This window comes from Elaeis guineensis, chromosome 8 (genome assembly GCF_000442705.2).
Source record: "Elaeis guineensis isolate ETL-2024a chromosome 8, EG11, whole genome shotgun sequence".
NCBI lineage: Eukaryota > Viridiplantae > Streptophyta > Magnoliopsida > Arecales > Arecaceae > Elaeis > Elaeis guineensis.
Window position 1 is genome coordinate 6,989,512 of NC_026000.2, and position 21,264 is coordinate 7,010,775.

At 36.4% G+C, this 21,264-nt stretch overlaps 1 protein-coding gene across 1 annotated transcript; it reads right to left on the bottom strand.

Moving 5' to 3' along the window:
* Positions 1–972: 972 nt before the first annotated feature.
* On the bottom strand, positions 973–15,528 carry LOC105050504 (uncharacterized). The gene is given in 14 exon segments (XM_073261490.1): positions 973–2,060; positions 2,235–2,324; positions 3,485–3,590; positions 3,892–4,088; positions 4,577–4,787; positions 4,928–5,003; positions 5,211–5,290; positions 5,905–6,000; positions 9,761–9,832; positions 12,572–12,769; positions 12,913–13,115; positions 14,113–14,722; positions 15,375–15,380; positions 15,382–15,528. Coding segments are annotated over 14 exon segments (2,820 nt in total). The 5' UTR covers positions 15,514–15,528; the 3' UTR covers positions 973–1,317.
* Positions 15,529–21,264: the final 5,736 nt, after the last annotated feature.

The following is a 21,264-nucleotide window of genomic DNA, read 5'->3' on the forward strand; positions in this document are numbered from 1 at the left end:
CTTAGTTCAGGAGATCTATGGTAGGGAATTTACTTTTGAATGCCACTGGATTCTTCAAAATTTAGCTCCTTGCGTCCCATTTAGACGTGCATAACTGCTTGCAGCCGAAAAGGTCTTTATACCCATCTAGCTGGAAGGTTCGTAAGAATCTCCATGTTATTCTAGATTGACTATATCACGGAGTTTATATATATATATATGCATGCTTAATTTTGCAAAGGAATAAGAGGAAGGAAACACGGAGATCGAATTTACTGTATAAATCTCTTGTTATCATGTGGCGAAGATCGCTTGGGTTGGAGAGTATATAACATGATTGTTGAGTCTACTGGTTTCCACGAAGTGTGGACACATTTTTTGCCAGTTACCAAGGGTCATGAATGGCATTTTTTTTGTTTTTTTGGTAGAATGTGGTCATGAATGGCAGTGATCTCTCACAAATGTACAGGGATAGTTTGACCACACTTTGCCTGGAATAGCATGAGCATAATGTTTTGCTGATTTGAGGCACGAGTACGACAGCAAACCACTTCCACTGATATTTCAGAGCAGGGGCGAGACCTCTCTAAGTCCCATCCTTATCCATCATGCTAGTTTTCTCTCTCTTTTTTTTTTCTTCATTTTTGGTACATCATCATGCGAGTTTTGAGGGACAGCGGATAAGGCATGCAACTGAAGAAGCTTTTTGCATGCGTTTTAGAAACCGAGATCTACTTCTCTTTTATGATCCAATTTCATGTCAAAAATGTTGTTCTCGCTTCCACTTGGCATCATCAAAGACAAGTCATTTTGTTGATTCTCTCATGCCAATTTTTTCACATTTTCTAATTATATGACAGATTCAGAGAGGCCTCAACTGGCACACTTGTAACCCATGGAAGAGTTCTAGACCGATACTGCATCTTTACATCAGATTGCTCAAATTTACAAGCCATTAAGGAACTGGGCAAGAGGAAGATTCCAAATGGAAGATGGTCGAAAAGATTACTTTTGTGCACTTGCCAGAGAAAGATGCTATCAAGCTCCAATGTGGAAGAGATTACAGGTGCAAATATTCATTACTCACAATTATTAAAATTACAGAACATATGGTTTTATTGTTAGGACCGGCATTTTATTCTACGGCTCAGAGCCAATGGAATTATCCCATGAATAGGGCTTTTCCGTAGCACATAGCATTATTGAACCATTTTGTTTTGGTGGTCCAAACTCTTCAGATGACCCAAGATCTAGTATATGATCTTCACCAAGACGTGATGCTTTGTGGTGGTCATCGTGATACACTCAGGGTACAATTAGCTGGGCACAAATGCATCCTCAAGCTGCAATGTTGAAATAGATGGTGTAAGTTTCATCTCTCAAGTTCAGCAATGGCTCCAGGAGGAAATTTCTTCTTGCACCCTTGGCCACAAAACTAACAGGATGGTACTGCCTCAATCCAGAAACAGGAGTGAAACTTGCCGCCTGACGGAAGGATATGTCATCTGATACTGAAACCCCTTGGCATATGAGCTGAATGCTCCTGGTTGAGGTACCTGCTCCGCTGGACACAAAGCAGCCTTGTTGGCTCACTGATTCTAAGGATACAGTGTGTGGGTTCCCATCCAATCCAGCAACCAGGCGGAATAAAGATCCTGATCCTGTAGCACCAGAGATTATCAGGCCACCATTTGGCCCCTGTTGCACCACCATCCCAGGAAGATCAAATGGCTCAAGCATCACAGAGCTTCCAGCAACCATCTTATGGGCAGAGGCTCGTGAGCTCGTGGAGTTTGGAGCAAAAATTCGGAATGTTGCATGAACAGCACCATCAGTTCCATCTTCAGGCCAGTCCACCATCGTGAGAGAACCATTTGAGTTAGAGATGACCATGCTCATGTTGTTGAATTGCTGGGTGAGTGATGTCAGCTGAGAAGTATATGAAGTTGGAACTGCAGTGATCCAATCTGAAAGGGAGGTGGAATTTCCAGTCTTAATGTCCCAATCCCCATCAGTCAGACCTGCAAGAAGGTACGGACCGAAAAGGATTGCCTGGATGGACCCATATTCAGGTCGATCATCTGTGAAATTGGAAAATAGCGACGGAGGTTATATTAGTTACAATTTTACTAACCTTCTTGAACATGCAAATATTTGGTTAGTTCCCAGTATGTCTTCTAGAACCAATTTTTGATGAGGGGGGAAACAACATGCATGTATTTATAACGGCATGGAAAAGAGGTCCACGATGTAACCTTTTATGGCTTCTGTTCTTAAAGTGATGGGGAACCGAAGATCCAAGTTGTCATTTGAAGCCCACTTTCTGGTGACACTGAAGAAATTTCCTGCCAATGAACAAAGAAGAGAGGAGGTGAGGGAGTCTATGATGAGGTACATTTACTAAAGAGAATATGATATCAGCTGAAATTCAATTGATCTTCTAACAAAGTGAAGTATAATTTCATCTGAACTTGAGAACAGAGAGCATGGTGAATCATGCATATGCTCACTGTCGCAACAGCTATGACTGTTGCATGTAGATTGTGATGTTCTTTTCCCCTCCTAAGCTCAAAGTAATTATAGCTTCACTTCTGTTTAAAATCTAAGCACTCATCAACTCCCAGTAATAATCAATCAGATGTAGCTCAAAAATGGAGACATATAGTTCAAAAGTGGCGGGAAATGTCATAAATGGCATCAGTTCTTTGACATATGAATAACCAAATCCTCTCTCGCCTAGGATGAATCAAGTCCCAACATATATGCAGCTATTTAAGAGCCTCATGTGGATGTATAAGGATTTAACTTCCATAAATTATCCAGATGACAGTCAGACTCCAGCTATGTGTCAATTACACAGAAGTGAGATGCTAATACTCATGATATATCACAATTTATATAAATTGTGGGACATGATGCACAAAATACAAAATGCGGGAAGGACATGAAGAACTTGGCACAAACCATGGCTTTTTTTTTTAATTACTTTCAGAATGTAACGCTCTGAACTATTTCTGGTTATTTCATCCAAATCTTCATCTAGTCTTGGTTGCAGAATGTTTGAACCAGCCTTGACACTTTCGGTATAATGGCTCTCTCTCTTAATACACAAAATGTGCTCCGCTGCCAATCTTATTTCTAATATGCCTATGAAGTCCTCCATTCTGTTTTTTTCTCTGATGTCACATTCATTTGAATACACCAATTTCTACTTCGTTTATCAATTTTGCATAACCAAATATTACCGGTTCGAGTGGCACTGTGAAACTCTTTAATTTCAAGTGACAATATTATGCCATTTCATGTTATTCACTTATAAAGGCACCCCCTCCAGTATTCTTATCACCTTATACCCTAAATTTGTTATGAACATGTCTGTTTCTTCTGTTCAAATATTACCTTCAAATGTGAGTTATTTTCTTGCTTTTAATCTAGACAGGTCCAGAAGCAATATGCGTAAGATCTGGACAGATCAACTAAAAGGAACAAAGATAAAACAAGTCACCTGGATTTGGTAGTTGCATATCTTGACCATTTGATGTTGCTCTTGCACCATCTAAAGATGTCCAAGAAGGTATCCGCAGGTTCAGGGTTGAAGACTGACTAATTGACTATTACAGTGAGGTACGAGAGTCAAAAGAACACAATTTATCTCCTTGTAATGTTCACTAATTGAGAAAAGCTACTTGTAATGTCCACTAATAAAGAACATGATCACAATGCCAACATAGAAATGGAAATTTATGCATTAAAAAAATATATCCTTTTTCCTATGGGGAGGAAGCCATGAGCCATTAGAAGTGTAATGGTTGGCTAACTGCAGAAGTAAGAGACATGATATTCAAGAAGTAAGCTTTAGTTAGTGCTTAGCAATCCTATTAGCAGTCAAAACAATGATGCTCTCAGAAATACCTCATTTGCAGAAACGGTCAATGTCACCTGAAGGTATGGGTCCTGTGAGCTAACAGGGTTTATTTTTTGATGGAGTGCAATCCCTCCGAATTTCCAATTAAAAGAACTTGGTATATATTGTATGATATAGAGTCCAGGTGTACTTCCCTTCTCCTCAAAGTAAATAGAATTTCCAAGCTTTGAGAATGATTCTATTCCTGGAAAACGAAAGAATAATGCATTTACAAACAGTAGGTGCAAACAGACCAGATCAAAGCCAACATATTTGGAGCAGACAAAAACTAACATATGGACATTCATAATCATTGAAATATCAGTCAATCTATTGCTAATAGATATTGATGCACTGACACCTGTAAATGGTGCCTTACTAAAGGACCTGCCTCATAAAACTGATTGAGAATTATAAGAACTCCAGAATAGCAACAGAAATGCTGGGAGTCATTTTATCCCAGGTCTCACAAGACAGCTTTAAAACCCAAGTGATGTAGATATTTAGCTATTAGTTTTCTTGAGTAAGAGAAATTGAATGAGAACACAGTATGATTTAGGGAATGGTTGCATTATAGGTCATATTACTTTTAGGATGCAGAAACAAAGAGTCAGATAGCATCACAAAAAGCTTCGCATAATATCATGGATTACTCAAGGAACACAAAGTGCTGACGTAATAATATAACATTACCTGTTCCATAACAACACCAAAATGAATCAAACTTAGTTCCCCATCCATGATAGCTCCGTGCCTTTGACATCCCAGGCCCCTGTGGTAGCATATAGATCATTATTCCAGGCTCCCTGCCTCTTTGAATGCTTAACACACCATTCATCAGGGCTCTTTCATAATAATCAGCATAAATCATTTCCTTCGTCCATCTAAATAAGTTGCGAGAAACCTGTATAGATACAGCACATGCACATAAAGTTAGTACCTACAAAAAAGAGAAGCTTTACATGCAAACCAAATGCCATCAGGCTAGTTAACTTTCTGACATAATTTTGATAGAAATCAATACTGAAATCAAGTTTTAGACACCTTAAGCATGTTGTATGTTGTACATGACTCTTCAGTTTCTCTACTTAGAGCATCTGCTAATCGTTTTGGATTAGACCTGTATGAATATTAAAGGGACGAGCCCACAATTAACAAATGAAAGCATCTTCAAGCATATCATTTCTCAAAAACAAAGACTTAATCAGTAGTTCAAAAAAAAAAAAAACAGCTGAATCAATACCCCCCCACCCAAAAAAAAGAAAGGAAAAAACTCTATTGCTGTGAAAATGGTAATAAAAAAGGATATATGGACTTGTTTTGCTACCAGAATTCACTGACAGAAGTTCCTCCTGTTGCATAGCTGTGGGAAGAATTCACAATATCCATAAAGAATGTTCCAATTTCCTGCGAGTTGGATAAAAATATCTTCAATTCATCCACAAGGTCATAACAGTGCTACAACACCATTAAGCTTATAGAAACCAAACATTCAGAGGAAAAATATAACTGTTAACATAAGCCATATTGCTCTTTACTTTGTGGACTGAATGGAAGTGCTATAAAGCAAACTTGTATACTATTCCAGCTGACGTCACTGATATGGCAGCAGTGAATGTCTTTGCTCTCAATTATAAGCTCCATTAGACCATGTAAACATAGTGGAAAAGAATACACAGACCATGATACTCTAAAACTGCAAGTGGACCATTCAACCATGATACAAGTATATGATCACTGTTCCAAATGAAAGCACGTGGTACAAGCAAGTAGGAACAACTGAATTCAAAAGAAGTCTACAACTTTGGAAATCTTGCTAGTGGCTGTAGGGAACTGCCAATTCTTATGGAGAGATTGTGGCTTCTAACTAAACCTTTAAAACAATTTATACCTTTTGAAAATAGCTTTTTGAACAAAGAATGGTGTTATTTTCCAAGGAAACAAAAAAAAATACAGGACTAGCTTCCAGATCATTACACAGCCAGCTTAGTGCATTGGCATATACCATTAATAAGTTTTACCTTGTAAAGAGCATCACCGGTGATTTCATATCGCATCTGTGCTCCTATAACAACTGGGATATGTGTATTGGCATGGAAGCCAGAAAGGCTATCATCCTGCAATCAACATGTAAAAGTGGCATCATCTAGGATTCAATAGGAAAACAGATATACATTTATTATCAAAAGTAATGATGGTGAAAATGCATTATTATAAGAAATAAGATACTTGGGAAACATGCTAAATGGCATTAGATTTAGTGGCTATACAATGCATCTCGTGTTTTCAATCTCATGAACTATAATATTTCATCTTAATATGTTCCCAGCTCTTAGAAAACATGCTACCATTTTCCATGAATTATTAATAGTGCTCAATGCAGCTTCCATGAAGACATTAATACGGTAGCATAAAATCATTCATTGATATGATAATTGTCATGGTTATTATGTTTGTTCTACATGTCCAATTCCAAGGATTATCTATGGGATTCAAATGAAAGATCATCTCTTGGCTATGGAAGAAAGCAAAATGAAACAAATAATAGAATTTTTTGTATAGAATAATCACATGGATATATTAAGACAGCAAACACTAATATATTTTAGTTGTGACTGGACTTGTCTAACAAAACAGGCAAAAACTGGGGCTTTTAATTGTCACTCAACTATATAATTACCTGCAAAATTTAGACCTTAGTTTCAACTACTTAGAACTCAAAGCTACATCTGGTTTATTATTTTAGTAAGATGAAAATAAGTGTTCCTAGTATCATGGCTAAGAATAATTTATTCAAAAAGACAAAAGTGCTGCAGATACTCTGACATAGAAGGACCTTGACCTTGCAAATATGCAACAATTCAAGTTTTATACGAAATGAAGACTATGGTTGGCTGGTTGCATCAATTATTGCATCAACCTTACTCAGAGGTGACGTAAGGATGGTTGTTTTTTGTATATTGATGCAATCCCATTATACAACAAAGCATGTGTCCATGGTGAGCCCAAACTCATGCAATATAAGCAACTTTTGATCAATTGTTGCATGCTGTGGCTTATCACAGCTCATAAAATATTATCCATATGATGGATCTCATCACATGAAAATTTGAATCACATTCGTATTGCTTGTGCTAACCCTAAAACTTTCAACATTCAATTGACAAGATCAAGCTTCTTGGAGGAACCAGTTTTACATGTAAATGCATGTAGGGATTGAGGCCTCTGATAGCAATGGGATCTCTATCACTTTATCACAACATCCAACTTTGACCACAAATTTAATAACTTCATCCAAACAGAGAATATTGACTATTTGTCCTAATTTCTTGAAATATTACCTTGTCCAAGAGAAAATTGCTCATATTTTACAAGAACTTCAAGAAGATGAGATGAAGAGAGAAGCTTTATTTTGTAAGTATTAAAATATACATATTCATTTTCAACCAGAGGAGAGGTTAGGTTAGTGATCACATATGAGAATCCATCAAAGTGGGAAGCTTAGCAACCCATTGAATCTTCAAATTTGTATGCTATAAAATTTATCCACTTGTTAACATTCTTGGCTTCAAATATGCAAGCTAGCTTTCATTACCACCAAGATTGACTGTGAGGACTGTTATTTCAAGTGTAAGAACATCAAATATGCATCTGATTATGGAAAATTAGGTAAACAATTCGCATCAGGAAGATTATGCATTAACACAAAGCTCTAGGTTTATTGACTCAGAGAAATTTGGAGTGGAAGACTTGCCACTTGATCTGGACAGGGTTGATTATTTATTTATTATTATTTTTTCCTTTAAGTGAGAAGAAGACTGTGAAGTTCTATGTCTGCACTAGTGACATTAATTAGGAATGAAATTTTCTTGGAAAGAGCAAAACACGAGCCCTTTAAGGTTCAGTCATGTTACTAATTTCATCTTTAAAACAATCAAATATAGCACAAAGACAATAGCAGAAGAAGGTCAAGCTTGTCTTCTTGTATCTCAAGTATCTTTCAACATGTATCTCTATGTATCTTTTTTGAACAAGGTTTGCCAAGTATCATCATGATATGATCCATTGATACTATATGCATCTCTATGTATCTTTTGTGAACAAGGTTTGCCAACTATCATCATGATATGATACATGGATACCATATGCATATTGTCCCAAATAATGATTGCATTGTGAGTCTTAAAAGCCTTGGCTCTAAGCCTAACACTAGGATGTCTGGCAATGCCATAGTGACATTGTAGGGCAGTTTGTATAATCTCAGACAAGCAAGGAGATTAGATGGAGAACTTAATGTAGAAGGTATTTCGAGGTACAAGCAAATGGTCACATGCAGAGCCTCTTAGAAACAGACACTGCAGGCTATCATATATCAAGTAGAGGGTCATCCAGGTCAAATACTCTAGCAGCTTAGAATTTAGGAGAGATTTGAGCGAAAGGAGATTAAGAGAGGAAATAGGATTCATCAAGAAATGCATGGTTTGGAATGCATATTGTTGATAAAACAGTGAATAGGTGAGAAACAGTGCATTCAAGAGAGCATAGTTCTTTATTATACAAAAATGGGAAAAAAACAATACACCTTGATAGTTTAGGAATCATCCACATGTCAGATATTCAGTGGATAAAAACATAGAGAAGTGAAAATTATGGCATGTTAGATAGCTCAGTTCTTTCCTTTTCCTTGATCACATAAGAAAAGGAAAAGATAGTCTAGTTGAATCGAAGTGATTTAGGACAAATTTTGGGAAATTTGGAGAAAGAATTGCTAATTAAGCCAACAAATTAGAGAAGTCCAAAGTTCAGGATAGATTGAGTGATCAAGAATCAAAAACATAGTGATTGCATAGAAAAACAAACCAAAATTTTGGAATTAAATTTAAATGGAGTTTCTTAGGGTATTATGGGGATGAAAATTGATGGATAGAATCTTTTGAGTGATAGTCTAAAATTTAAACATATCATCTGCTCATATAGTATAGATTAAAAATGACCATATTTCTTTTATCTTGCCCCCTGAAAAATATATAATTGCCAAATTTAGGTGTGTCTTCTAAAGCTTCAGCTATACCTGGATATTAAATTATCAATCCATGGGCCATTTGTTTGGATTGTATTTTAATTAGGGTTTTGTCACTCAAATAGTGTGCTTTAGAGGAGAACGTACAGTCAAACCTTACTTTCACTTTATTCAGATTTCAGACTGAACATTGGAGGCTCACCACATTCTACCATTAGCTTAGACTCCGTAACCAGTGAAATGTGTCACTATGCCCACCAAGTGGCCTTCAATGATGGCAGGCCACTCTCTTGCCAAAATTTTTATCAGACAGGAAGGTGGCTCCAATGTACTGAGAATTGGCATTTAGAAGAAATGAAAAAAAACTTCGATGCACAGTACCCTGATCCCGATTTAAATTGAAACGCACAGAGATGAGATAAGCCCCATTGGCTGAAGTTTTATTTTTTTGGTAAAAATTAGAAAACAATAGGACCACATAGATCCAGATGTTTCTATGTAACTATACTGAGCATACATATAAAATGTACCGAGGAATAAGAATATATCACAACTTTACACCTACACTTTCAGTGGTAAATAGTAGTAATTAGCTTCTTGAAAACAATGTTTGCTATCACAATACCTGTTATGCATTTGATAGTAACTACTGAATTTTAAAAAAGATGACCAGCAAATAGAAATCTGTGAAGTCCATATGCTAAATTAATCTTGTCTGAAAAAGAAACTTCAAAACAGAATAGCAAATTCATATAAGTTCCATTTCTTTTGTTTAGAATGAAATTTACAGGTAAAACGAAAAAAAAATGCAAGTTAATAAGGAGCAAATCCATGATTTAGCTAGGAATGATGCTGACCTGCAGAGCAAGCAAACCGAGAAAACATGGTTTGTCAAAAAGATGAGCCAATATCAAATGCTTCTGATCATTCTGGAAAAAGTCAACATAAAAATTAGAATAAAAGTCAACATACAAATCCACATATTACAAAAGGAATAAAAGAAAACTACCAAATATGTGAAAAAAGAAGATAAATAAATAACTTGATATGGGGATTTCGCAGAAAAAACACTTTATTTTCATTTAGCAACAGCTACCTTCCTTTAGCAAAAGTACATCGTTTGGGCTTTACAAAACATTATGCATCTAACCCATAGATAAATGCATACATTTAGCTCAACAAGCACTAGACAAAGACACATGATGCTAAGAGATGCACATGCGGTAGAATGCTGCAAATGTAAGAATGTTCTATATTAGTTACAAGGTACGGGGGATAACAGTCCAGTAAACTCGAAAGTACACCATTCATCCAGGGCAAAAAGTAAAAGTAGTTCACTTTTGTAAAAATTAAAATAAAGTGGACTTCTGTTGCAAATTTCCCCAATTATTTGTGCCAACAATTCTAGTTCATGAATACAACTAAAACTAGTATCAACAAAGATGCATTTTGCAGTAGAGAGATCTTCCAGATTGAATGCAAAAGCATTGGATACAAAATCTATTTCACCATCAATGTGTGGTTACTTATTTTACCATTATTTCCTCATCAATATATGTGCCCAAAACAAAGTATTTAAAGTTACATAATTTCCTTAGATATAAATATTACCAAAAAATTCCAATATATATTGCATTAATTTCCCCCAAATTCATGTTACATTTTCAAAGTCAATATGAGATGCCAATGAACCATGATAACATATCCTCCAACAAACATTATATTGGAGATGGACTTTATATGCTTCGAGGAAAACCAACTCCACATATTGTATACAAGGAATCAGTTGAAGTAATTATAAATGACAGAATGAATAAAGTTTACATTAGATAAAGAAAATAGTGCAATAAATATGCTGACCTAGAAAACCAGGGTGCAAGAGGATCTGAGGACTGGATGATTGTGAAGTTTATGAAGTAATATACGAAATGTTTACCAAATAAAAAAAATAGGCTCTACATACTCAAATTGTAATATTAAAAAAGAGTTTGGCTTCATTGGAACTGATAACATGGTACCCTTCATTAAACAATCACCAAAATTAGGACAAAGTTTCTTACTGAATTTTCTCTATAAAAGGATGAGATGAGGCTTTTTAAATTCATGTTGTTGCAGGAAAACTATTGTTTAAGATATTTCTGATTCAATCATTCACCCACTCATGAGTTCAAGAAATTGACTGGATGGATGCGTGATGGGGAGGTCATACCAACTGAAGTATTCTAAATAGAGAAATAGTGAACTCCACCCCTCTCTCCCCCCCCCCCCCCCCCCAACCCAAACCAACACACACCTTCCTCTCTCTCTCTCACCCATGTTTTGACATCTAGATATCTTAGATGAAGAATATGAAACAAATGCAAGTAATTATCCACAAGGAAGTTCATGCATTTAAGATTTTATATTCTTGAATACATGCAGATATGAATCAGACCCACATGAACTGAATAAGAACTCAAATCTAAAGACACATGCACTCACACTGCAAATGGATCTCATCCATGCATTAGAATACAATCAACCAAAAACAGATTTGTTAGAAAGTTGCAATATATTTGATGGCAAAAGTTCTCTATGTTAGATTTAAAGAAATCTACTTGCTAAAAGATGTTTTTTGGAGGAAAAAAAAAAGTGCCACTGAAAGGTCAGATATTTTGCTTTAATTAGAAATGTGAAAGCGCAATAGTCCACACAAGCAGAATTTCCACATACATGACTGGACAGTTCAGCCAGGAATCTATGTCAGGTTCATAAATATGCTTCACAAAACAAGGTGATAACTTAGACATAATGGTTACTAATACCATATATCCTGCTTTTTTGGGTGCTAGGCAAAAACAGAAACAGGAAACTTCATCCTGAAGTAACTAACTCCCATACATGGATTGCTGAACTGGCCAGTTCGGGGTGTGCCGAACCAAACCAATCGGAGGTGTACCGCACCAGATCAGTCGGGGGTGTAATGAACCAGATCGATCAGGGACCGGCATGGTTCATCCAATTAAATCGAGATGGGACTGGTACTCTCTCAAAAGCAAATTAGTCACATATTTCTCTGCTCTCAAAAGCCACATGCCCCAATTCCGAGTCTGTCGAAAACCCTCACTGCTTGGAATCTTGAAAACCCTCACCCCTTGCTTGTGTAGCTTCTCACGATGGTCCCCCATGCCCTCCACCCTTAGTAAGTCCCTCCCTTCGGCTCCCTCTCCCCCCACCTTCCCTGCCTCCCTCTCTCTCTTGTTCTCTTTTCCTCTCTCTCCTTCTCTCTTTCCCCTCCCTCTCCAGCTCTCTTTACGTCTGTATGCCTTGAAAGGGCACACAGTACAGACCCATACCATACTAAACCGATTGCCAATCAGTACTCTCTCCAATATACATTCAGCGAACCTTGCTCCCATAACATATATCTTCGACAATGCTTGAGTAGTTGAAACACATCCTTGATTTGAAAATTTGGACCAACTAATACAGCTAAGCTTTACATGTCCTTCAAACAGCTAAGAGACATATATGATTTATGATCATCACATATCTTGATCATTATTAAATAGCAAAGGCTGCATACATAGATGAATGTCGATTACATTGTACTATAACTATTTTAGCAAATAGGTTGGTTCAATGTGAATTATTGATAAAAAGTCATGACTGAATTGAAATAAATTTACCGTTATGCTGTATAATCTATAAAGAACATCATTCATTCCACCAGTTTCTTCATTTAGAGATAACCAATGTCTCTCTATAGTATATTTCAATATGACATTTTTCACACGGTTCCCAAAGTATTCAGCCATCCAAACCACCATTTGTAATGCTTTATTGTTCCCAGCCAATGAATATTGATCAAGAAGACCCGCCATGATCTGTTAAAAAAGCAGAATTAGTTTCTCTACAATAAATTACAATGAGAGCGATCATGAAGATGTGAGTAACCAATGCTGGGGTCACTGAACATTATGCACAAAGAAGATTTCCTGGAGTATTACAATAAGCACGTGAGGCTTACCTTGTGTATAGTGTAATATGGAGCCCAGACATATTTTATAGCTTCAAAGAGGTCAAAAAAACTGGGAGGAAAAGCAGAAAGATATCCTGTTCCCATTTTCTTCTGGCAAGCATCAAGTACATCAACAACTGCTGACATTTTCTCATAGAGAGTATCATTGTGTGTACTAGCCCACATCATAGCAGACGCACTCATGTAATGCCCTACAAAAATGATAGCTACCATTCAGTGCAATCAGTCTGATTCAAGACATCAATGGTTAGAGAATGTAATAGCACAATCACCAGTTTGGCATTCAGGAACAATGAATTCAGCATGGGTCAAAATTTATTACTTGGATCATGTGGATGTCATCCAGAATAAGCCTAAGAGATTTTTTTTTTTTTCAAAATGATTGAAATAGTTGATGAATTTATAGCCGAGCAATTGTACATAAAAGTAACCACCAGAATCAGAAATTACTTGGAACATGTGGATATCGTCCAGAATAAGACTAAGAGATTTTTTTTTTCTTTCAAAATGATTGAAATAGTTGATGGACTTATAAACGAGCAATTGTATGTAAAAGCAACCATCATATCAGAAACAACAGAAAACAGTGATGATGAAAACAAATAACAAAAGATTATTCAATGATTTGCATATATCCCAGGATTAAAACTTTCAGTATTCCATAATTTTCATAAATAATAAAAAGGTTCGTGAATATTTCAGAAGTAATTTGCAGCACTAGTCAGCCAATAAAAGAAATCAAAGATTTGGAGAATTTCTTCAACAATATGACAAAAGAGCGATGATTTCCCTTTTTTCTATTTCAAATTAGTCCAAACTGTCCATTCAAGATCCTGAATTAAATTTAGTTGATCAAGTAACAGCCATCAATCAAATTAGTAATGCATGTAAAGAAAACCTGTACACTAATTTCCAAACATCAATTTTGAGCAGAAATGGTTAAAAAAGGCATATAGACAGCACTCAGCAGTTTAATGAACCACGACCCCGTGACCTTCCCAAAATCAAACACTGGTAGCATTGAGTTCATCTGCAACTAAATCAACAGAAAACAGGACTTTAAGCAATTGAAGCCAAACCAATATCCAGGCAGGATGGTACGACTCTACAAATTGTCAGAAAATATGCATCCACGATCAAAATTAAATGCATGCCAACTATTATCTTTGACGAATAGAAAATACTAACCCACAAAATGCCCTCTAAGCTGAACATCTGCCCCCTCCCACCCTCCATACGGTTTACCAGGAGCAGATAGACCAGCCTGATTTCGAAAGTTCCAAACCAACCGATCCACGTCCAGCATCAACAAGTACTCCAAATTTGTCTGCTGTGCTTGCCCATACATGGAATCCGGATCCAGGCGGACATCATGGAGTGAGACTTCACCGAGGAAATCTCCTCCTTTCTGCCACGCATCGACCCCTCCCGAACCCTTCATGCTCCGATATAACATCAACCAATCAAGCTCCTCGAGCGGAGCTTTAGAGTTCAGAAGCTTTCGAGGGCGCAAGTCCATCCATGCGGACTCATCAGTTGGAGTCAAGTGGTAATGAGAGAGCATCTCGTCCTTCCATGTTTCATTATTGGTAGACATAAGCTGAGCACGAACAGTGTGCGACGATAGCTGAGTAGGAGTGTTTGTACATTCCTTTGCAGAGACCTGGCCCGACAGCGTGGATGCTAGGAATAAGAAACCAAGCAACAACCCACATCCCATTTTCCTTCTATTGTTCAAGTAAGAACGCCCCGCTAGAAGACGAACGATCGGATATACACAGAAGGAGAATGAGAAAACCTGGAATTTTCCAAGAAGATAACAGTGTTATGCCAAATCAAACTCGAGAAGCATCAGCGACTAAATTCTACTCCAAAAAAAAAAAAAGGCAAAGATAAACACAAGATTATAGACAGTGTGAAGTGCGTGCCAGAACTAAGCTAAAAATTAAATATTTCTCATACCTACTGACAGAACATCAAGAAAGGCGAAGAATTAGACAGGAACAGATACCAGCGTAGGAAGAACATACATAGAATTGAGAGAGGCCGAGATTTAACGCCAGACGAGCACAAAATGATGCAATCTTTTTGCAAGCAAATGGACAGTTTCTCTACCCAGTGACCAGCCTTCAAAGGAATCCAGCTCCAAGTACAACAACATCAAACATACCAATAGGGTGTAAGATGTGGAATCCAGCTCCAACTACAAAAACAGCCAACATACCAACAATGTGGAAGAAGTGGATTGATTGCGACGCGGGTTTTTTATCGCGGTCACGAAAGGATAAGGCCAGTGCGGTGCGGATTTCCTCCCGTGAACGAAAGAATGGAAGGAAAGGGGGCATTCTCATCTCCCAAAACGAAAAAAAACAAAAAAAAGAATAATAATAATAAAGGAAAAAAAGGAGGGATATCTGTCAAACGGATCCAAAAAGATCACGGGGTTTTACGGCGCCGATGTGGTCCCTCGACCACGAACCTAGGCCCCGAGGCGACCTCCCTCCTTCTGTAGCCCCTTTCCCCATTTCTCCAACCTCGCTCGGCGTCGACATCTCGATCGATCGCCATCGGGGGTGGAATTGGCGTCATCTCAGCCAACAGCTAAGTACCATCTGCAGTGGAAAAGAGAGTGGGAGAAGGAATCTTTGCGTCACGCTGGCTCCAATTGATGGATTAGGTATAGGATTTGGGACCTGGGTTCGGGTTAGCCTTAGGATCTTGGGCATTTTTTTTCGAATAAAAAAAAAAAAATCATCGGGAAAGGTGGTGGGCTCTTCTGACAGGCGAGGTGGGACCCGCGAGTGGATTCTTGTGGGGGTGAGCCTGCACGGAATCTCTGATAAACCAGAAGCGCTCCTCGGTGCGTTTTTTTTCTTAATGCACTTTGAGAGCGAGTTCTTGGTATTTCTTTATTGTCTGGAGTGACAGGTTTATTTACGATATTTAAACTCTATGTGCTTCATGCTACACTGACACGTTTATATGTAATATTTAGATAATAAAGAGGGTTTTGTGAAAAAAATTATAAGGCAAGATTTATTCCTCTTGACCGCATCCCTGGAACCCATGTCTCCACAGGCATACAAGATTTTTGTTTTTATAATATATTCACCGACAGTAGCTAGGTATATTGTTTTTTGTTTGGAGGAGAAATAGATATTGTTGGGTTGGATCGGTTGGAACATGACTTGCTTCTAGAATATTGTTGGGCTGGATTTCAGGGATATAATTTCCTCTAATCATACTTATTTCTTTTCATTTTTTTTAGTAATTCCAGTCTGAATTGGGGGAAACATGAAGAGAGAGAGAGAGTAAAAATTCCATTGCGTGATATTAGTGGTGCCAATTTGGGTGTCTATGAGTTGGTCCACCTCTACGGAAATATAAGTTGTTTGGTCGGCTGGTGATTTATTCAAGCTCCAACGGCCAGTGTCAGACGAGGGTTCAAGGGACCCGTAGGTCTACCAAACTTTCTATCTTATTTAATACAACCCCGCTCCCGCCAAAAAAAAAAAAATAATTCATTGGTGTCGCTTTCGTCTTGCTAAATCTTAGATGGCAATGGAAACCTTTGCATCTCGGTAATCTGTTTTTTTTTGCTTTTTTGGGATGGTTTCTTCTATCAGAGTGATAGATAGAGATTGTGGCCAAAGTGAGCAGGTGGTGGTGGTTGTTGCGTGCCACCACTTCGATGAAAGCGTCAATTGAGTTCAAATAAGAGCCTGAATTAAGTTTTAGAAATTGAGTTCATGCCATTGGATCATCCATGCATTAGAATTAAGCTTAGCAGTACCAGGGGATAAATGCCTGCTTGACTGGCTGGTGACCTGTTCAAGCCATAAAGGTCAGCAGGGGATTTAATCAAGGTACTGATGGATCTACCAAACTTTCCTTTATATTTAATACTGCCCCACTCTCCCCAGAAAATATAAACCCTCATTTGTGTCGATTTTGTCTTGCTAGAATTTATGTTAGTCGATAAATCTATTAGTGGTAACTAACCAGCGTAAAAGGTTGTTGTCATGTTTGTGTCTGATAGAGCTTGATAAAAGAAATTACAAAAAAAAAACATTGCATGAATGAAAATTATGAAATCATCAAGTTTGTAATGCAAAATTTGAAATGAGTTTGAAACAAAGAGGATGGTCGAAAGCTGAGTTCATAATCTTGCAAAGCAAATCCTGGTCCATCATTAACTTTGTGTTATAGATGCCAGCTTCATATCAGCATTCTAAAAAGAATTATGCCATCTCTCATTAACTATCCAAACTTAATCATGCTACCACGCTAAGGTTACATGCCATGAATATACATACATATGTATGTCTATGAGAAATTGACAAATGATTACAATGTGAAGTGGTGGTAACATGATTACAATAGTTATGACAAATGACCCTCATAACTTCCTATATCTGGACTGAAATTTCACAACCCTGCAATAGGGGAGAGATGAGTAAGGCCATAATTTCTGACATTATATTGTTGTGTGGCTATAATGTTTTCAAAAAATTTAACTAGAAGTCATCAAAAGTAAGCAGTCAATCATGTGACACTAGATTTTGCTTCTCCTATTCTATTGTCACTAATTAAAATGTGATGGCATCCATCATCAGGATGTTGATTAAAAATCAGGCTTAGACATAAACAATTGATGACCTAAAATTTTAGGTGCATGTATTAAAGACTTCTCCAAGCTAAATGAGTGCTATTTTTAGAAATAGCAATAATCTAAGAGAAATTATTGTCTATACTGCATGCACCAATGTGACTATATATACAGTCGGTCACGATCATTGGTTCCTATGATGATGTATAAAGATGCATACTCTATAAGTAGGATCTGTAAAAGTCATCGGTTATTATTGATTTCATTCACAACTGCATGGTGCATACAATGTGGCAATAATTTCTCGTAAGCGAAGCCAATCTTTTGACCATTGAATTGCAAATGGAGCGTGTTGCTTTATCTTTTCAAATGGACCTTTGATTGCTTTGCAGCGATGATAGTTAATGCCATATGGATCAATCAATAGGACTTTCAAGAGATTGTCCGAATGGATCTTTTACAATCCACATAGGTGGAATCAACGACAAATTATATGGGAATCTAATGGGCCATAGCAAATGAATGAATTTTTTTATATCTATTTAAAACAACCACCCTCATTGTTTTGGATGAGTCAGTTTCATGATCATGAAAAAAATCTACCACCATCTTGGTGGTAGAGTCTTTTTTTTTTTTTTTTTCTGTTAAATACTAGTAGAAATTTCGGCACACATGATCAATGAAATTTTATTTGGGTAAGTGTTGGCAGAAATTTTCAACACATATCAACAAACATTGATTATATGGACCTAGAAAACAATCTTTCTTTAGTAAGTTCTAGTGCAAATTTCCAAAATACATAATTAAATATTTTTTGATAAATGCTAGAAGAAATATTCAACACATATATAGTTCTTTAATTTTTTCAACACATAGTCAATGAAATTTTTTATTGATAAGTATTAGTAGATATTTTCAACACATATAGTTAATGGATGATTAATTATCTAAAGAGGTCCTTGCAGCAGTTTTTCATAGTTAATGCCATTTGTCATGGTCCATGAGCAACCAATCCTAAGTAACCATTAAAGATGTTCTCCGCATGCAATTAATGCAGGACTAATTATACATCGTCAAGCGTCTTCACACTAATATTGCTCCAGATCATCAAATGCACTACTAGGAGCCAAATGCTCAAAACATTTTAGGTGGCTAATAGAGGCCATGCCAGCAAAACCATGTTTGCTTTCCAAGTTAAGCAAAAAGCAGCAAGACAAAATCCCATGTATAAAACCCCTGCATAAAGATTATATAAAAAAAATACAAACTAGCACCAACATAGCTAGCTTAACCATTTATGAGAATTAAAATAAAAAAATATAAATAAAATGAAATCCCCACCAGAAGCTTACCTTGTTTTCTTTTTTGTAGAGTAGAATACTCTTTGGAGTAGGTCGACCATGCCTAGATCAGAATCCAAAACAAACATCAATTAAATCAAGCAAAAATAATTTGAAAGAGAAAAATAAATTTATTTTAAAAAAATAAAAGTCAAAATAATACATCTTATGCTTCTCTAAAGAAGCTATACAAGAAAGCTTTCCCTACCACAAAAGATCTTACCAAAACACTTCCCCACTCTCTTCCTCTTTGACACACCACAAAAGAAGATGCTTCAAATGGAAGCTCACAGCTCTTTAAAAACAACAAGTCACATACTTCAACTCCTACTCAACTTCAAAAACCAAAAGGAGACCAAAACCAACTTCAAGACACCTTGTTCATTGAGCCCAAGGCTCAATTTAGTTAATATGGACCAACACAAAAAAAAATACTTTGGAATCCATGATAACAGTATTCTCCTTATTACGAAAACACAAAAATCTTCAAACTACTCAACCGTCAATTCTTTGATGAAAGTATTCAGCGGCTAATCCTTTACGGAAGCCTCTTTTTTTTTTCCTTCACCTTATAAACACCTTATAGGAAATAGAAGTAGTATCACTAGGCAAAAATACTGGATCTTATGTCACATTTTCTTAAGAATGAAAATCTCTTCTTTCGTCGCATCCTTCTAAATATAAATGCCTTTAGTCTCATCATATAAAATAGATTTTGTCCAATCAACAATATTAGAAGCATAACAATAAGTGATAGAAGAATAATCCCAATCTTTATACATGTCAACTTGTTTCTTCTTTCTCTTGCTTCTCTGCAAGGTATTGAATTCTCAGAAGCTTTAAGTTTATTTTCAAATAATTTTATGTCATCTTCTCTAACATATGTTTTTTTTTCTTAAAATTCAAGGCTTGTACACTAATTTTCTATAAACTATTATGAGTAACTAAAGTAGACAATTAAAAATGAAGAAGACTCAACTACTGAGTTGAAGAAGAAGAAGCTGGAGAAGAAAAAAAGAGTTCTCCAATATTTGTGGGAATTGCATCCTTCTAAGATACACAGTCTTTATCGATGACTAATTTGGAGTCACCAACTAAAATATAAGATCTATTAGAAGACCACCACGAAGAGAGTTCTCATCAAAAACATATCTAGACTTTGAGTATAGATAGAAAAAAAAATTTTATGCTATCTTCAACTCCTCTATATCTTGAATATACTGATGATTATCTTTATTTTATTGGTCTTGAGAATATATACAGCATTTCCAACTTTGATCTTCCATTTTTTCCTCATTTTTACATTGTCAGGAGTTTCCAATAGCATCACCGTATCTATCCCATTCATAATCTTTCATAAATCTTGCTCGATCAAATAAGACTTAATATAGGACTTTTAATATATATAATTAATGCTATTCAATTTGTTGATTTCAATATTCGAGATGACAATAACTTTAGCCATAATAATTTATTTTTTAAATCACCAAATAAAAATCTGCATGATTGCATCATTGCACAGTAAATTACTAAAAGCTCTTCAATCACGTCGAAAACAGACGAACACCGAATCTCTAAGTTTATAATTTTGATGCCACGTAGAATGACATGCTATGTAGTGTAGATCGACCGATTCACGATCCAAAATAAATACTAATTAGATCAATAAAACTAATAAAATAAAAATTTTAAAAAAATATATTTAAAAAAATAAAGCTTAAAACAATGTCTCTCACGCTTTTCTAAAGAAGCCTTATTGAAACTCTCCTTGCCACAAAAAAAACTTCCCACCAAAACTCTACCTCTCCCTCCCTTTCTCTCTCACGCCACACGAAAGGGATGTCTCAAAGGGAGGTTCACGTCTCTTTAAAAAGGCACAACTCACATGCCTCAATTCCCACTAGACTTCAAAACCCAACGGGAGATCAAAACCAGCTGCTACGCAAAACTCGTTCACTGTGCCTAAGGCTCAATGTAGTTAATATGGACCAGCCCATGAACACAGAAAGAAAAAATATACGTTGGAGTTCTCGATAACTCCAACATTTTTTTTTTTATCAAGGAGACAACTTGCAAATTACAATTAATGGTAGATTCTGAGATTCAAGTTCAGAGCCTGGAGATCCACTCAGATTTATTGGTGAAGGAAGCATCGTCCTGAGTCTCGATGGACCTGCTGTGGGTCCGCTCCCTTGAACGTGTGCATCGGCAATAAACCAGTTTCTTGCGCCCAATTCCATACTTTTCCTTCTGTCCGCGTAGGAGTGGAAATGGTATGAATATCATCTATCAAGATTTTTTTTGTATTCAAATTAACTTAGATATAAATAAATATTTAAAAATTTAATTAATATTTATATTTATTTTTATATCTATAAAAAAAAAAGTTAA